At 24.1% G+C, this 18,518-nt stretch overlaps 2 protein-coding genes across 3 annotated transcripts; one reads left to right on the top strand and one right to left on the bottom strand.

The window, feature by feature from the left end:
* Positions 1–1,167: 1,167 nt before the first annotated feature.
* LOC122858702 lies at positions 1,168–4,533 on the top strand. The gene is made up of 3 exons (XM_044161796.1): positions 1,168–2,156; positions 2,669–2,997; positions 3,631–4,533. Exons 1-3 carry the CDS (start codon positions 1,852–1,854, stop codon positions 4,065–4,067), a joined length of 1,071 nt encoding a protein of 356 aa, XP_044017731.1. The 5' UTR covers positions 1,168–1,851; the 3' UTR covers positions 4,068–4,533.
* Positions 4,534–10,652: 6,119 nt separating this feature from the next.
* On the bottom strand, positions 10,653–17,962 carry LOC122858660 (protein AF-10). 2 transcript variants are annotated; one of them, XM_044161708.1, is made up of 11 exons: positions 17,208–17,588; positions 16,816–16,895; positions 16,576–16,740; positions 16,289–16,486; positions 16,095–16,221; positions 15,089–15,923; positions 13,394–14,261; positions 13,130–13,325; positions 12,897–13,049; positions 12,452–12,830; positions 11,966–12,257 (listed from the first exon to the last, which is right to left on the bottom strand). In XM_044161708.1, the coding sequence occupies exons 1-11, from the start codon at positions 17,314–17,316 to the stop codon at positions 12,065–12,067; spliced, it is 3,303 nt and encodes a 1,100-aa protein (XP_044017643.1). In that variant the 5' UTR covers positions 17,317–17,588; the 3' UTR covers positions 11,966–12,064. The 2 variants fall into 2 exon arrangements, with proteins under 2 accessions (XP_044017642.1, XP_044017643.1); XM_044161707.1 differs by having other exon boundaries at positions 10,653–12,257; positions 15,089–16,221; positions 17,208–17,962.
* Positions 17,963–18,518: the final 556 nt, after the last annotated feature.

Here is an 18,518-nt window from a genome sequence, read left to right as displayed (position 1 = left end):
AGAAACAAAATGATGCTTTTAGAATTTTTATAAAAGCAAAAATGAATTTACTAGAATTTTTTCTAAATAAAATCGAAAACAAGTGTTTTAATTTTTTTTGTTTCTCGAGCTTTTTTTTTGCTTTAAAAATAAATTTTTGGCGTAAAATCTAAACACATAGAAATTAAGTGTATATTTATTTTGAAAAATATATAAATTAATTTATAAAAAAAACCTATTTTAATAATTTTAATAATAAAATTACGATTACAGGAATTTTATCAATGAAAAATCCTAAATGAACAAGTAGTTTAATTATTTTTTGTTTTGATACTTTTATCAGTGTACTGGTGGATTGCACGTGCATGACACGTGCATGTGTATATCGCGTAAAAACGTTGGCACTTATATTTCTTTTGGTATCGAATAAAAAAAAAAAAAATAGAAAACACCAGGTTTGTAGGTATATAAAATAACATAAAGGGTCGCCGACGGGGTTAACCGCACTGGTGACATTTGGCCGGTGAACTCAAACCTGTTATTATATTTTCATGTTTATAAATATTATTCCTAAAAATATGATTTTTAACATGTAATTATATCAATTATAATAAAATATTAAATCAAAAGATAGCTAAAATAAAAATTGGATAGTTCAAAAAACAAAAAAAAATTAAAACAAAAAACCAACTGTCAAATTTTAAAATTAAACTGTTTTTTTTTTAAATAAATTTATATAGAAATTAAATTTATACAGTTGTTTTTACATAAAAAAAAAAAATTATTGTTGCTCTTTGGAGTGTTGATTGTTGAAATATTTATTACATAAAAATTTCGATTGAAAAAATGAAATATTTATGTTTTTAAATGGTTTTTTTTCATCAGCTATAAAAAATTTTCTAGATGAAAAATAATGAAAAAAAAAAATGAAGGAAAATCGTGAATCAGTTTATATGGTTTTTCATGCCCAGGGTTAGCTTGTCTCTTATCAGATCGATGAATAGGCGTCGACATTTGAGAGTACATTTGTGCAGACCGCCTCTGTTTGAGTTTAGCAACCCCCGATTGGACGAATCAGCATTACTATACCACCACCGGTTACGACCCCGGGCATAGCTAGAATTTTCAAATAAATACAATTTTTTTTTTTATAATATATTTATTTTTCATCCCCTGAAATAATTTTTCATTCTCAACAAAACTATCCTCAATCAAACACATCAGCAATGCACCAAAATTGCCAAAATAAATTTATAAAATACTATTAAATTTTTTTATTATTTAAAATTAAAATATTTATTTAATTATTTATTATTACGTAAAAATTATTATTAATTAAAATTGTGATTAAAAAATGAATATAAAATTTATATAAAAATCTAAATTGTGAATATTGTAAAAAAAAAAATAGAAAAGATTAATTTATCAAGTGAATTTTAGTTTTTTTTTTTAAATAAAAAGATTTTTTAAATTTATTCATCAATCAATTGTGATATTTGTAAGTTAAATATTTGTCTGAGCTTTTAAATAAGCTTGTAAATAACAAGTGTAAGTGTTTTGTTAAATAAAAAAAAAATATTTAAGCACGTGTCGTTAACACACGACACGTGTGTATATTTTACAAATAAAATCATTGGAAACGCGTGTCGGTCTTATCACACTAATTTAATCGCAAATAAGAATAAATTCTTGATATGTGTTTAAGTGGTAAATTGAATGGATTAATAGTGTAACAAAAAAAAAGGATAATATTAATTAAAAATAACAATAAAAAAAAGAAGAATTGTTAAGAATTATTTTGTGAAAAATTCCAATTGGATTTTGATTATTTTCATTTTGTTTTTGTGTGTGTTTAATTAATTGATAATCAATATGATGTATTCAATGGATAATTTGGAGTTGGATATGATGAATCGTCATTATATTTATGATGCTCATAGTTTTTTGGGCAATCAAGTTATTCCAACACTTCAATCACATTGTGTTACACCGACGGCAACGTCTCTTCCACCTTTGATGACTGTGTCACAAATAACATCATCACATCCACCTGGTAGCACTGGTAGTTCAAATTGCAGTGAACATTATCCTTTTGATGATAATAGTAGTGATGATGAAAGTGTTTATAGTAGTGATAGAGATATTAGAACAAATCGAGATTCACATTCACAAAGAAAGTAAGAATTATTTTATTTTTTATTTTTTAATTATTTATCATTGTTATTATATTATTTATTTATTTATTTTATTTAACGTTTAAGAAAATATAATTATTTTTTAAGTATATGTTTATCTTGATTTAAATTATAATTACAAATTATATAATTTAAATTTAATTTTCATTTTTCATTTTGTCGAATTTTTTTATTTTTTTATTTTGATATTATATTATTTATTTATTAAATATTTATATTGATAATAAATATTTTGTTAATTTAAAAAGCTATTTTTCTAATGGCCATTGTATTTATAATTAAATTTTATTTTTTTTCATTGAATTAGTCATTTTTTTCAAAGGTTATTTAATTTAATTTAAAAAATTTTTATTCAAATTTTATTAAAATTTTTCTCGATATTAAAAAATATAATTTTAATGAAAATTTAATTAAGATTTTAACAGCTTATTATTTATTTATTATTTTGTATTTTTAAAATTAATTTTTTTAAAAAAAATATAAATAATTCATAGAAGAAGTCATGACTGTATGGTTGAAGATGAGGATGGTACATCAATGAAAAGACCACGTCAAGCAGTTCAACAACGTCAAGCAGCAAATTTACGTGAAAGACGTAGAATGCAAAATATAAATGATGCATTTGAAGGTTTACGTGCTCATTTACCAACATTACCATATGAAAAACGTTTATCAAAAGTTGACACTCTAAGATTAGCAATTGGCTATATAACATTTTTAACTGAACTTGTTAGAGCTGATAAAGGAAATGATACATTAAATTCAAATGGTACTGTATCAAGATGTTCTGGTCGTGAAAATGCTGAAAAAATTATTGTACATAGTAAGTATAATCATCATTATCCCTAACACTATTATAAATATACATTTATCATAATCAAAAATATTATTCAACTAGTGTCAAATTTGTATTATTTTTTTTTTTTCTTTGTCCATTATAATATCCTAATTTTATTTTTTTATCATTAGGTACTTATATTTTTTTTTTTTTTGTTAAATTTCCGGTTCTTTATATAAATAAAAAATTATTGTTTAATTTGACAACAAAAAAACCAGTGAGAATGGATAATTTCCAACGTCTTTGACTCGTTTATTTTATTTATAAAAAAAAATATTAATAAAATATTAATATCAATATGAAAAATTAATATTAAAAAAAAATAATAATTGCCAAAAAATCATGATCTAAATTCTTCATATCATGGCTTTGTTAATTTTAAATATTTTTAATTTCTTAATTATAAAAAGGCTTAAGTAAGAAAGTAAGTCTCATCTCAATTTGAGCTTTTTTTTCTAATTTTTTAATTTCATTTTTACGAGTTATTTAATAAATAAAAAAAAAAAAAATAATAACAAATTTGCATGTATGTAAAGATAAGCCCTTTTTCTATTGATAAACCATATTAATTTTCAAACAAAAAAATTAATTTATAATGAAAAAATATATTAATTTCAGGCTACGGTGGAAATCCATTTATATCACACTCATTATCATGGTCAAGAAAAAGTGATATATCATCAAACGGAATGATGTTTGCAAAGGTATGGACACCAGAAGATCCAAGAGTAACAAAGCTATTAACAAATAATATTGATAAACACATTGATACAATTGAATCAAATAGTAAAATACAAAATAATACATGGACATCAACAACAACATCAACAAATCAAATAAATGATACATTAAAAAGCAATGATAATAATTGTAATGATAAATATGATAATAATGATTTATCAATAAAATCATGGTCGTCAAATGATACCATTGAGAATGACAGTATTGATATTAGCAAAGTATGGTCACATGATAATAATAATGTTAAAATTGCTTTGACTAAATATGACATAGAAAAACATATGACAATTGATTGTGTTGCTGTACAATCATAAAAAATATTTATCAAAAATTGATTTGGATCATTTAAAATAAGGCAGAAATATTAATATTCCATGTGTTATTTAGTTTTTAAGTTTTTCTGCCTAAATTAATTTGAAAAACGCTCGTTTTTTTTAATACCAAAGAAATATAGGAATTAAATTTATTTATATTTTACATTTGATTAAATAAAAAATAAATTGTATAAATTAATCAATTGTTAGATGAATAATAAATTAAACAAGAAAATATTATAAATAATTAAATCCTATAAAATAACATGTAAATAAAAAAAAATCATGAGATTAAAACTAGTCATTTATTATAATCGTAATAATTAAAAAGTATTAAAATATTGCCATAAATTGATGCAATAAAAAAAATTGAAAATAAATAATAAATAATTTATTAATAATGTATTTTTTATTTTTCACAAATTTTTTTTTTTAAAAACAATAAAATAATAAATGAATTTACAAATTATTTTTTGACAGTATTTTTATTTTTTATTGTAAATTATAAATAAATTCAAAAATTAAATTGAAATAAATAATAGCATGTTTTTTCAATAATGTATTTTTAATTTTCCCCAAAAAAATTATTTTGTTATTTTTAAAACAACTTGACAATTATTTCTTCCTTCTAAATTATATAATAGAAAAAAAAAAAAAAATATTAGTCAATTTATTAGTAATGTATTTTTAATTTCCCCAAAACAATAATTATTAATATTTTTTTTAAAATCAATTTAAAATACATAAACAAATTGTTAAAAAATATTTTCATAATTTTTTTTTTGTATTTAAATTACATATATACCTATATAATATATAGACTATTTTTTTTAGGGGTAGTAAAATCAACTTGTTCGTCTCTGAAACACATATTGAGATTGCGCAATTCAAATAGTATATACATCTAAAAAATGGGCGTATACGTTCGATATAATTTTATCCACATACAATAAATTTGTGTGTTAGTATTTATGTATTAAATTAAAGTATATATGTAATAATATACAAAGAGTATATACATATGCATTTTGTGCTCATGAACACAGTGGATGATACAGAGGTATAGTCAGACATGTATATAATATTTTTAGCTAGAGGGCAAAATAAAAGAGCGTAATGGCGTCATAACGGCTGTCTTGTTTCCCACGAAAACAAATGTACAGACAGTACATATATACATGCTAAACCTTATATACACCCTCAGCTATAAATCCCACCCACAACCCATCAACTCAGGTCAAAGCCAAATGGATCTCTTCCTTGTATTATTTACTTTTTTTTTTTTTTTTCTTCATCATTTTTTATTTATAAAAAAATAAAAAAAAAAAAAAGTCGTTCATAAGTTCATTATGTTTGAAAATCTAGGTCTGTTTTTTCTTTTTTTTTTTTTCTTTCATATCAATATTATCACACCAAACATTATTTAAATTTTTTTATTAATATTTTAGTCTTGTCTGTATTAGTACTTTAAAATTTATTTTTATTAATTTTTAATAATTTATATTTTATTTAAATTTTCTTTGATTGGAAAATTTTAAAAAATGTTTTTTTATTTTTATTGTAAGGTTGTTATTAGAGAGTATGAAATTTTTTAAATTCTTTATATGATCATCCCCTTTTGTATTTATGTGTATCGAAATAAAAATTATGCCTAATTGTCCACAAATCGACGGTTCCACTCAAGGGAACCCTTGACAGTGGGACTGGTTCTACATGAAATTTTTTTTTTATTTTTTTTTCAATTTTTGGGGGTTGATATTCACTTTGTACATGTTGAAGTTGGAGTTGGATATATAGTTTTAGTAACACCCGGAATAGATAGAGACAGATACATCAAAAATGAAACAACAAAAAGTGCCAAAGTATTATAGAAATACAAATTTTTCCCCTCTCTCATGTGACGTATATGGATTCAATTACACTTCATTGTATGAGGATGTATATAAACAAGGGTGTTTTTACAGCTGATAATGGCCCACGCTTGATTCAATGTGTATTTACAATCCTATACAGTCTATTGGTTCTTGTACATTAAAAAAAGATGAAGAAATAATGACGGTTGGATATCAAAATAATAGGATAAATAAATAAATTATTTATTAATTTTATGATTTTTATTAAGAACAAATCGAGATCCACATCCACAAAGAAAGTAAGATTTATTTAATTTTATTTTTTATTCAAACTTTGTTTAAATTTTTCTCGATATTAAAAAATATAATTTTAATGAAAATATAATGAATAATTAATCACGATTTTATTAGCTTATCAATTATTAATTTTTTTATTTAATGATGAAAAAATTAAATTACAATTTGGAGTAAAAATTTAATGAAAAATTATTTTTTTTTCATTTAATTTATTATAATGAAAATACTTATAAAGTTGATAAATTTATAAAATTAAATTTTTAATTCTATGCAGTTAATGACATTTTGAAATGGAAAAATAAAAATTATATTAATTATATTTATATATATTATTGACAACTCACCTTTGTTGGGTTTGATGATGTTTTCAAAATGATGAGTTGAATATTTAGTAGATAATTAAATAAAGGAAGAGCCCAAACAATTTAATTATGTCGTGACATGCATTTATTTACTTGAAAAAATAAAAAGAACAATTATATATATACAAATGTACGTGTAATAATTTTTGTAAAATTAGGGAGGATGTTTATCGTGACAATCAGTCGTTAAAAACTGCAGGTGTTTATTTATTATATAATATATTTTTTTATTTTTTCAACGATGTATTTTATTTATATTATATTCAAACAACGCGTTTATAAAGTTTTAATAATAAATAGGTATAATTCAAAATTATTCTAATAAAAATTAAAATTCATTTTTTCGATAAAAAAAAATTGGTCATTGCCATTCCTCTTAGCCACTGAGAAAAATGCTAGAAAAAATTATTTTATAAAAAAATTTCAGTCGATTAAATATCATTAAAGACAGACAAAATAAAAAATTAAAAAAAAAAATAATGATACAATTTTTTTGCACTAAAATTTCAAGGGGAAGGTGTGAAGATTCGATTTGACGTATAGTGGGATTGAAAATAATCGGCTCGGACATTGCGGCTCGTATTGTATGGAAAAAAAAAAAATGAAAAAAAAATAATAGCGTGAAAATTAGTGAGTCGTATTGGAGAGCAATAAAGCATAAGTTGTATGTATCTACATAGGGGGAAATGAAATAAATAAAAAAAAAAATCCGTGAGATGTGGGTATGATCTGTTGTGAATAAAATCCATCGTCACTGTGGGGCCCATGTACAAACAGATACAAATTCAAAGGGATCATTTGAAGGGGCCAATCTAAAAAAAAAAAAACATTAGAAAAGAACTATAGAGACACTTGCATCGATCCTTCGCAGCTGGAGTTACACAAATAAAGTATTAATTCGAGTTTGATTATCAAAAAGAGTTGACAATTTATTTGTAACAGTTTTAAATCATATATATCATTTAAAAAATTTAAAAAATAAACAAAAAAACAACACTATCTTTTAAATCATATAACAATTTATCCAAAAAAAATTATTATTATTATTTAAAAAAATTATTATTATTGTTTAAAATAATTAAAAATGCATTAAATAAGATTTTTTTAATGTTGCCGCGATAGACGATAATCCAAATTTTTATCGTGACGATATGGCGAGACGATACGAGAATTTCCTCACGATAATTACGATAATGCGATAATAGCGTCAAAAATTTGAAATGAGCTATCCTCGTAATTTTTTTTTTATTAAATTGTGTAGAACCCCAGCAAGTCTAGAAAAAAAAATGGGAATTTTTGAAACCGTCAAAAGAGGGTAGGGAGTGGATTTTAAGGGTTTTTAATTTTTTTGTCAATGATTTTAAGTGTTTTTAATTTTTTTGTCTATGGCAGAGTTGAGCTATCCTCGTTATTTTTTTTTTATTAAATTGTGTAGGACCTAGACAAACTTAGAAAAAAAAATGAGAATTTTTGAAACCGTCAAATAAGGGTAGGGAGTGGATTTTAGCTGTTTTTCATTTTTCCGACTATGATGGAAATGAGCTATCCTCGTAATTTTTTTTTTATTAAATTGTGTAGGACCCCAGCAAGTCTAGAAAAAAAAATGGGAATTTTTGAAACCGTCAAAAGAGGGTAGGGAGTGGATTTTAAGGGTTTTTAATTTTTTTGTCAATGATTTTAAGTGTTTTTAATTTTTTTGTCTATGGCAGAGTTGAGCTATCCTCGTTATTTTTTTTTTATTAAATTGTGTAGGACCCCAGCAAGTCTAGAAAAAAAAATGGGAATTTTTGAAACCGTCAAAAGAGGGTAGGGAGTGGATTTTAAGGGTTTTTAATTTTTTTGTCGATAATGCATTCGACGATACGATAATTTCGTGAAAATTTCACGATACGATACGATAATGACTGGATTATCGTATCGTATCGTATCGCGGCAACACTAGATTTTTTAAATTATTGGAAAAATGTTTTTTTTTAATTTTATTTTTTGTAATATTTAAATAATAGCTATTATTAATAACTAAAATTTAAATGATAATTTTTTTTTTATGTTTATTTATAGCTTTATAAACTGGTACTAACACTGGGCCATATAAATAAATAAACAATTAAATAAATAAACAAAATGATTTTTAAATTGTGAAAAAAAAAAAATAGATAAAAACATAAATTATTCGTATTTAAAATAATTATGAATATTAAAATTTATACATAAAATAATATTTTAAAATTTATAAAACAATACTCTATTTATAAATTATTTAATAATTAATAAACAATAAAAATAATTATTTAAATAAATGTAATTTTCATTGAAAATATCAAAATTTGAAAATTAAATAATTTCGTCAATTTAACTCGATTGTTTTTTGATAACGTTGATAACAACGATGACCGCAATGATGATGATGATGATGAGTTTGAAAAAAAAAAAAAAATATATATAATAATAACAACATGTACGTTATAGGGGTGATACCAAAAGAGAGCATCGAACATTTCCCCCTCGAAAACAATAATACTACTTCAACAATTTCTTTCTCTCTCTCGCTCTCTTGAAGGCCCCCCATTAACCCAACGACTAAAAATTAGAGCAAATACCTAGACAGCTGCACCACAGGGATCCACATTCAATAAAAAAAAAAATTTTACAATATAAAATACGTAAAATAATAATAGTAAATACATAAGCCATCATTGAAATTTTATTATTTTTTCTTGGTTATTTAAAAACCACCCTCCACCCATTGAATAAATAAAAAAAAAAAAAAAATTAAATCTCAATGTATTATCCAATGTGCTATAATCACCATTATGCAACAATTATTATCTATCCAATCATAATTTTTTTTGTATTGAAAAACACATCAGTAAAGTCAAAATAAATAAATACAATTACAAAAAATTTTTTATGAATTATTATTAATATTTTTGAATAATAATATATAAATAATAATAGAAATTTTTATATTGTTATTATATAATGATAAATAAATGAATTATTTGATATTTTTTTTGATAAAAATCAAACGAGGGTGATTTCTTGAATTGTCAGTCATAATGCGAGATAAGATCGAGTTAAATCCAGCGTTAAAACTCTCGAGCGTTTTTCAAATCCTATTAACGTTTTATACGTATAGTGTATATCAAAATTTTATTTAAAGGGTATTATTATTATTTTGTAAAAGATTTAAATAAAATGATAATAATATTTTTATAATTGTTATTTAAAAATTAAGAATTGTTGAATGATATAATGCACGCGATAAATTGTTAACTATTATTTGTTAAATTGAGGTTTTATTGATTTAGGAGATAAGTAAAATTGCAGGTGATGAATTCTCACGTTTTATGTGTTAATGGATATATAAAAATACACACAAATGCAAAATCATTTGTTGCAAATGACTGTCAATATAGTTTCGAGGAAAAAAAAAAATCTAATTATTTTGTTAATGTATCATTCAAGCAGCGATAGAAATTAATTAAAAAGATCGAAAAAAATTATCGAAATAATTGATTGAAATTAAAGCTCATTTATCATTTACAAACTTATTTATTACAAATTAATTTATCCATATTTACATAATTAAATTGAATCACATTATGATTTTTTATAAATTCAATTTCAATTTTTTTTTGTTTACGTATCAAATTTTATATAAACTAGAAATTTATATTGATGACAATTTAATTTTTAAATATAATACATTTATCTTTTTCAAATTAAATTCTAAATGAAACATTTGTTTAATTTTTAGAAAAAAATAATAATGTAATTTTAAAGTGTATATAAATGCAGAATAATGACAAATTAGAATTTTTGTAAAAAAAAAACATTTTTTTTAAATTCAAACGACCTCAGTTATTTAAGTCTCTACATGACAGCGAAAAATTTGGCACAAGTTTCGAGTGAAAAAATATTTTTATTATATTTTATTTATTATTTTTTATATTGTATCTAAAATACAAAAATTTTATATCCAAATTTATTAAAAAATTGTAATATAAATGTTTATATTAATGTAAATTTATTACATTTAATTTTAATTAATTTTTATTAAACCTGAGTAATAATAAATTGTCGATTTATTAATCATCAACTTGGTGCTTTTTTTTCGCATGTTGTAAGCTCAATTATGAGGTCAACAATTATATTATCTAGGCCTTATCATTAACGACGAATTATTAATTTACACATGTTACTATTAAACCACAATTTTTCACTTGTTTTTCAGTTTTTTTTTTCTTCAAAAAAAATTATCTTTTATCCTCTTAAAACAAAAAACAAATTGACCAATTGTTTATATTATTATCATTATTTATTTTTGATTTTATCTCATTGATTAATTGTCTTGTCGAATTATCAACTTTTAAAAATATACATCAGCCAATTTGTTATTATGAATTTCGATATGTCGTCAATTATTTATTAACTTTATTTAAAAAAAAAACAATAGAAATTCTTTTTCTTTATCTTTGGTTAATTGTTAATTATTATTTTTGAAAGATGAACAATTGCGGGAAGAGTTAAGCACATTTTGCTCTTATTGTTATTATTTTTCTTTTTAAATATATATATTTTGTTTATATAAAATTATTGCTGCTTCAAGATATACACTAGTCTTATGATTAATTTTACAATTAATATTTCCATTGGATTTAATAATTAAAATGAAAATTATAATTATGATTGATGATGAATTTAATTCACAGCTCTTATTTGTGGAAGGCAGTGCTTGTCTTTTTAATGATTTTTTGTTGTCAATTAATTAAAAAAGAAATTAATAAAAATTGTGGTTGTGTAAAATATTTTTAAATTTACATTTAGATAATTATTGCTATTCGTCGTTGATAATAATTTACCATTAATTTATTTTATTTTCATAAATTTGTACACAATTAATCTGGCCTTTTTTTAATTATCAAAATTCAATGTCAATATTTAAAAAATAAAAAATAAACAACATTTTATTTTTCAATTTATTCTTAACGTTTAGTATTTATTTAATAATAATTTTATCTGATTGTAATTTATTTTTTTAATTTTTAATTTTTAAAATTGACATGAGTTTCAGGTTCCCAGGCTGATAATGATTGTTTTTTTTATAGAAAAAAATAATAATAAATAAACAAATTATGAAATAAGTAATTTATGCACCAAAAAATTATTTTCTAAAGACAAAAAAAATAATAAACATATTTTATATCAACAGGAAAAAAAAAAAAAAATAAACCAATAAACAATAACCAAATAATAAAAAAAAAAAAAGAACCCAATTGCATGTACAGCAATTTAACAAAAAATAATTGTTAAAAACAAAAATTATAAAATATATTTAAAAAAGAAAAATTAATAAATTTTAAATTGTTTTTTTTACTCTATTTTTACGTGCAGTTTTTAACGCGTGTGGTTTTTTATGTTATTAATTTTATGAATAAAAAATTATAATAATTAATAATATATATTTTTTAAAAATTCACCTTCAGCTTGGTTTACCACTTTGGCCATGATGGCTCGTCGTTGATGGACCATGTGGATTGTGTAGATTGTGTATTTGATTACTGGAAAGATTTGATGACATCACTTGTTGTTGTTGTTGCTGTTGTTGTTGTTGTTGTTGTTGTTGTGGATGATACATTGATGACATATAACTGCCTGACGACTGTGGCACCGACCTATCAATAAATCATTTTCGAATATTCGTTGTGACATTTTTTTTCTCATTTTTTCATAGCTCATTTACAATTAATTAAAATAGAAATTTAAACAATAAAATAAATTAGATGAAGAGTTGAAGAATAGATGATCGATGATGCTGTAGTTAAATTTATGAAGAAGATAATTTGCTGATGTGTTATCACCACCTTACCTAGGTACACCACGTAGTGGATCTGGTGTTGCTGATGAATTTCTATTTGCTGGTGATACAATATTACTTGATTGTCCTTGATGATAATTACTTGCTGCTGGACTATGCCTAATTGTCGTTGGACTTGGTTGTGGTGGTACAAGTGAACCTCTGTGTGAATATTGTGGAACAGATGAAGCAGCAGGTGGTGATGGATTTGGTGGTAAACCATTTTCCATTGGTGTTGTATGACCACCTGAGCTTGAATGTGGCATGTAGGTATTATTAACACGTGAATCACGATTAATACGTGATGAACCACCAGATTGACTGTCCGAATGACCACTGACATTTTGTGGTGGATGAAGATTACTCGGTACACCAGCATGTATATTATTTGCTATAAATTTAATTTACATAATTAATTTATAATTCAAATTTGTTATTATTTTTATTTTTGTCTTACGTGGATGACTGCTTGGCTGTGTTGTCAATGGTATTGCTAAACGCGCATTAACTGCCAATAAATGATCTCTTCTTTGTAAAAGACTATTAACATGTTCTTCAAGACGTAAATTTTCAGCTCGTAATTGATGTAAACAAGAAAGTAATGATGCAACTAAAATTATAAATAAATAATTTAGAAAAATAATACATATAATTTTTTAATAATAATCTTATGTATATTAAAATACTAACTATCAAAATGTTGAGCTTGTTCCATAAGAAATTGACTTCCTTGTTCCCATTGTCTTTCTAATAGTTGATCTAATGTTTGTGGTATTGCACCACCACCAAGTGCACCAGCTGCATTTGAATTTGTATTATTACTATTTGTTGAAAATACAGATGAAAATGACGTAGCTGGTGGTGCTGCTGGTTGACTTGATCTTATCTAAATAATATAAATAAAACAATTTAATAATTGAAAAAAAAAAAAATAAAACAAAAAAATAATCTTACCGATGCAATAACACGACTATGTAATTGTGGACCAATTAAATTTGATGAATTACTTGTTTCAGTAAATATTGAATGTGCTTCTAATTCTTGATTAAGTGTATCAGACATTTTTTGTGCCATTGTTGATGATGGATTTAATTGATTACCAAGCATATGTGGTGCACCAATACCATTTTGAAATAATTTAACATCTTTTTCATCTTTAGTATTATTTAATAATAATTGATTTGGTGTTGTTGATGCTGATGGTATTGGTGTTGTTGTACTCCCACCACCACCACCACCGCCACCACCTACTCCACCAACTCCACCACCAGTACTTTTACGCTTTCTTCTACCAGGACCAGTACTACTCATACTTTCAGAACCAGGTGAACTTGGTGGTGAATCTTTAACAACTGGACCCATTGTATTACCAGAACCAGTTCCCACGCTGCTAAAATGACCAGTACCCAGCGTGGGTCCTTGTATTATTGACGCAACAGGAGCCACTGTGCTTGTTGTTGTTGATGACGTTGTTGATGTTGTTATTGCTACTGCTGCTGTTGTTGTTGTTGTTGTTGTTGATGATGTTGTTAATGGTGGAGGAGGAAGAGGAGGAGGAAGTGGTGGAGGTGGTAATGATGGTGAAGATGGATTATTATTATTGTTGATATTATTATTATTATTACTATTATTATTGCTACTACTTCTTCCACTACGTTTTGTTGTTGTTACAACTACTCCAGAATTTGTTGTTGATGTTGTTATTGTTGATGGAGCTGTTGTTGATTGTGGAGATTGGGATATTGACAATGATGATTGACTATTTGATGATGAACCTCTTTTTGTTTTTCTTGGTTTATCTGATTTTTCAGATGATTGAGATCTATAATTTAAATAACAACAATCTATTATTGATTTGTAATTTTTTTTTTTTTTTTTTTCAAAGACTAAAATAATATCAACTATTTACTTGTTGTTTTGTTTTGTTTATAATTATAATTACTTAGTAAATCATCAAATAAACATAACCTTAAATTTTTTTACTCTTTTTTACTCCAAATTAAAAAATTTGTATTAATCAAAAAAATTATCAATAGTTTGATGAAAATATAAAATAATATGTACCGTTTGATAATATCAGTATGATAATATGTGAATTGGGTATAATCATAATAGATAGGAAATGACCTGGGTTGAACCAATGTACATTATAAATTTTTTTTATATACAGATCAAGCCAACTACTGTTATAAACACACACTCCATTTTTTTTTTTTTTTTCTAATTATTTTAGTTAAAAACACTTTTAAAACTTTTGAATAAAACACTTATACGATATATTAACAATTAACAATTGTTATATTATAACATTAAAATTATTTAAAACAATAGGCACTTTGTAAAATTAATAAAAACAATAATAATTTAGTTAAAATGTTGATTAAAAAAAAATGATATCGCGCGCAAAAGAGGTTAGACTTGCTTGTGTTTACCCCCCACGTCAGCCATTTTAAAGCAGCGAACAGTGCACTCTCGAATCGATGCGTTTTCTCTCTAATACAATTTTTTTTTTTTTTTTTTAAATATTTATTTAAATCGATGTATCGATATACTGCAAATGTCGATATATTTAGCGGGAAATAAAAATCGATTGTATCAATTAAATAACAATAAATGAATAAATAAATTAAAATAAAAAAAAATGATTACCTTGATCTTTTAGCTGGTACATTATCATTGTTAAATTGATTATCAGAATGAGCTGTTGTTGTAAATCTTGTATCATTATTAGCAGCTGTTGTAATCATACTTTGTTGTAATTGTTGATAAAGTGTTGGTGCACTTGTTACAGTACTTTGCATTGAACTTGTTAATGTTGTTGCAGCAAGTGGTACAGACACGACAATACTATTAGCTGGTGTTGTTGGTATTGCTGTTGTTGTTGTCGATGATGATGATGTTGTTGTTGTTGTTGTTGTATTAACTGGTGTTGATGTAACATCATTTGTTGTTGAAGTTGTTGTTGGTGGTGTTGATACTGTTGTTCCAACAACACTTGAATTACTTGTACTATCATTTTTTAATTTTTTATTTTTATCATTATCAGTTGTTGTTGTTGTTGTTGTTAAACTAGTTGCTTCATTAATTATTGAAGATATTGTATTTATTGGTAATTGTTGATTTGATGATGTACCAATAATATTTGTACCACTTGTTTCTGAACTTATTGAATTATTTGAATTGTCATTAATATGTACTGTTGGTGTACGTGCACCTGTTTTACGTTTTTTACTAGTATGATGATGATGATGATGTCCAGATGATGATTTTGAACTTGATGATGATGAACTTGATTTTTGTTGATTATTTGTATTTTTTTGTTGATTTGTAACTGATGTTTTTGATGATGATGATGATGATGATGTTGTTGTTGTTGTTATTTGTTGTTGTGTGGTACCAGTTGGTGTTTCATTACCAAATACACTCTCCGAATGTGTTACAGTTGTTTCAACAAAATTTGAACTTGTAAATTTGTTACTGCTACCTGTATTAATATCTTTATTATTTTCATTAGCATCATTGTTATTATTAGCACCACCACCACCACCACCACTACTACTTATTTTATCATCAATAATAACACCATTTATTTCATTATTAGGAGAAGGATTTAATTTATTTTTTGAACTTGTTGATTTTGAACTTGATCCCTTACGTTTTGTTGTATTTGTTGATGTTTTTAATGGTACATCTGCCTCTTTTTCTGGTGATGAATCAGATGATCCATTGTCAGCCTGTATTGGCTTGTATGGTGGTATTGTTTTAACATTACCTCCTTTTTTCTATTTATAATTAAAATATATAATTATTATTTATTAATTTTAATTAAATATTTATATTATTACTTACAAGTTTTGAATAATGATGCTGACAATATCCACAATATTTTACATTATCAAGATAATTACCAGCTTCTTCACAAAGTAAACCAAGTGCTTGTGCACATGTTACATGAAATTGTTGTTTACAACCAGTTTTATTACATTGCATACATGCACCAACTGTTGCTCTACTTCCTCGATTTTTTTCCTCACAAATATAACACGTCTAGAAAATGATTTATGATAAAAAAAAAAAAATAAGAAACATATTTCTTTTTCTTCTTTTTAAAAGAAATAATAATTATAATAAAATACCTTGTTGAAACGCTCTCCAGGTATTAATTGAAGTATAATTGGCTCCATTGTTGTGACATTACCAAAACGTACTTCTGGTATATACAAAGCACAAACAACATGGGCCCATCCCAGTTGATCTGTCTTTTTAAGTGCCCCATCTTTACTTGGACACAATTCACATCGCTAATAAAATTAAAAATCAATTAATTATCATCAAATATAAAAATCATTATTATTATCAAATTAAATTCAACTTACAACTCTTGCACTACGTTCTTGTGATTCACATTTTCGGCAAAACCATGGTCCAGTTGGTACTGTTACAATACCATAACACGCTTTAAAAAAAAATCAAATTAAAATTGTTAAAAAAATTATCATACATAATTAATACATGAAAATACACTACAAAACATAACCTATAAAAAAAGTAATTAAATAAAAAATTTATAAACAAAATTAATAATAAATAATCAATGAATAAAATAATAACAAAAATAAACATTAGAAATTAATTTGATAGAAAAAGTTGAATAACAAAAAAAAAGTTAAATCAAGTTATCATTGTAATTTTTGTGTGTAAAAAAAAAACAGCTTGATTCAGGTAATAAATTAAATTATATAAATTAATAAATAAAAATAAAATAAACCTTGATGTACAGCAACAGTGCAACCCTGTCCATCACAATAAACTAATGGGTTTTCAGTCCAACCCCTCTCATCAGAACACACACAGCACCCTCCAAGCATCTCCTTCATGCTGTGTTGTCCAGGCTATTCGGAAGACAAAACTAGCGTTTTTTATAAAAAAAAAAGCTAGATGACGATTATTGATAATTTTATGATGGCTAAACTAGACAAGCTAGACAACCATCCTGACCACCCGATTAAAGCATGGAGACGACACGCATCCCGCGCTACCCTTTCACACATTCTTACGTCAATTTTATCATTATATTTATGTAATTGTTTTTCAAATTTTATTATTATTAATTTTTTTTTTTTTAAAACTTTAAATCATCACAAAATAAATTATTTTATTATTTAATTATTAATCTAATCATTCATTAATTAATTTTATATTAAATAATTAAATTTTATTTTTATTTTTTTTTTTTTCTTTATTGTTTGTGCGTTGGTGTGTGCGATACATCCATGTAGATATTTAGAAAAAAAACAATGTTTGTTTTTGTCTATTTTTTTTTAAACAATCTATAAACAAATTTAAAAAAAAAACACACGCTCTCTTGAGAGAGAAAGAGAGATGACGAATATTAACCACCCCTTTTCTTCATACACTGATCCTTTTCAATAAAAAAAAAAATTTTATATCTCGCTACACACACTCGAAATTTTTTTTTTGATATAAATTATTGTTATTATTATTTTTCTAATTTGTTTATTTTTCTTTTTTTTTATTTTCTTTTCTTTTTCACAGTTTTTTGATGCGCGGTTTAATTTTTTTGTGTTTTTTTTTTTTAGTTTTTATTTATCGGTTTGATTTTGTCTTTGAATTTGTTTATAATATTTTGTTTTTTTGTTGTATATACAAAATATATGTAATTGTATGTAATGTACAATTTGGTAATTTACTATGACATCAGTCATCAGCCATTTTTATTGATACGCATGCGTAGTTGCGCTCGCGGGGGTCGCCATTGTTGTATGTTTGTATTTGAATATCGGTGTTACAAATAAATAGCGTTCGAATTATAATAATTGTTTATATTATTAAATTTTTTTAAGTAAAATTAAGAAATGTTATTTTTCTATTTGCAAAAAAAAAAATAATACAATCAAGTCAATAAAGCTTGGGATAAGCTCTCCTTGTCTCCAAAAATTTCTTGTCTTAAAAATAGTTTAAAAAATAAAAAAAAAAAACATGTCTATTGTTTTTTATTTAATAAACATTATAAATAATTTTAAAATATTATTTTTTATAGGCATATTTATTATTTTAA

The sequence above is a fragment of the Aphidius gifuensis genome, linkage group LG6 (genome assembly GCF_014905175.1).
Source record: "Aphidius gifuensis isolate YNYX2018 linkage group LG6, ASM1490517v1, whole genome shotgun sequence".
In the NCBI taxonomy this organism is placed as follows: domain Eukaryota; kingdom Metazoa; phylum Arthropoda; class Insecta; order Hymenoptera; family Braconidae; genus Aphidius; species Aphidius gifuensis.
The sequence above is the reverse complement of the archived record's forward strand: the minus strand, read 5'-3'. Positions and strand labels throughout refer to the sequence as shown.

Excerpts from the sequence above, each read along its gene's own strand:
- LOC122858660 (XM_044161707.1), bottom strand. The coding sequence starts at position 17,316 with ATGAAGGAGATGCTTGGAGGGTGCTGTGTGTGTTCTGATGAGAGGGGT. Across the intron at positions 14,262-15,088 it reads GTACCAGCTAAAAGATCAAG|ATCTCAATCATCTGAAAAAT; the intron begins GTAATCATTTTT and ends TTTAAATTATAG. Across the intron at positions 13,050-13,129 it reads ACAAGCTCAACATTTTGATA|TTGCATCATTACTTTCTTGT; the intron begins GTTAGTATTTTA and ends TTATAATTTTAG.
- LOC122858702 (XM_044161796.1), top strand. The coding sequence starts at position 1,852 with ATGATGTATTCAATGGATAATTTGGAGTTGGATATGATGAATCGTCAT. Across the intron at positions 2,157-2,668 it reads GATTCACATTCACAAAGAAA|AAGAAGTCATGACTGTATGG; the intron begins GTAAGAATTATT and ends AATAATTCATAG. Across the intron at positions 2,998-3,630 it reads TGAAAAAATTATTGTACATA|GCTACGGTGGAAATCCATTT; the intron begins GTAAGTATAATC and ends TATTAATTTCAG.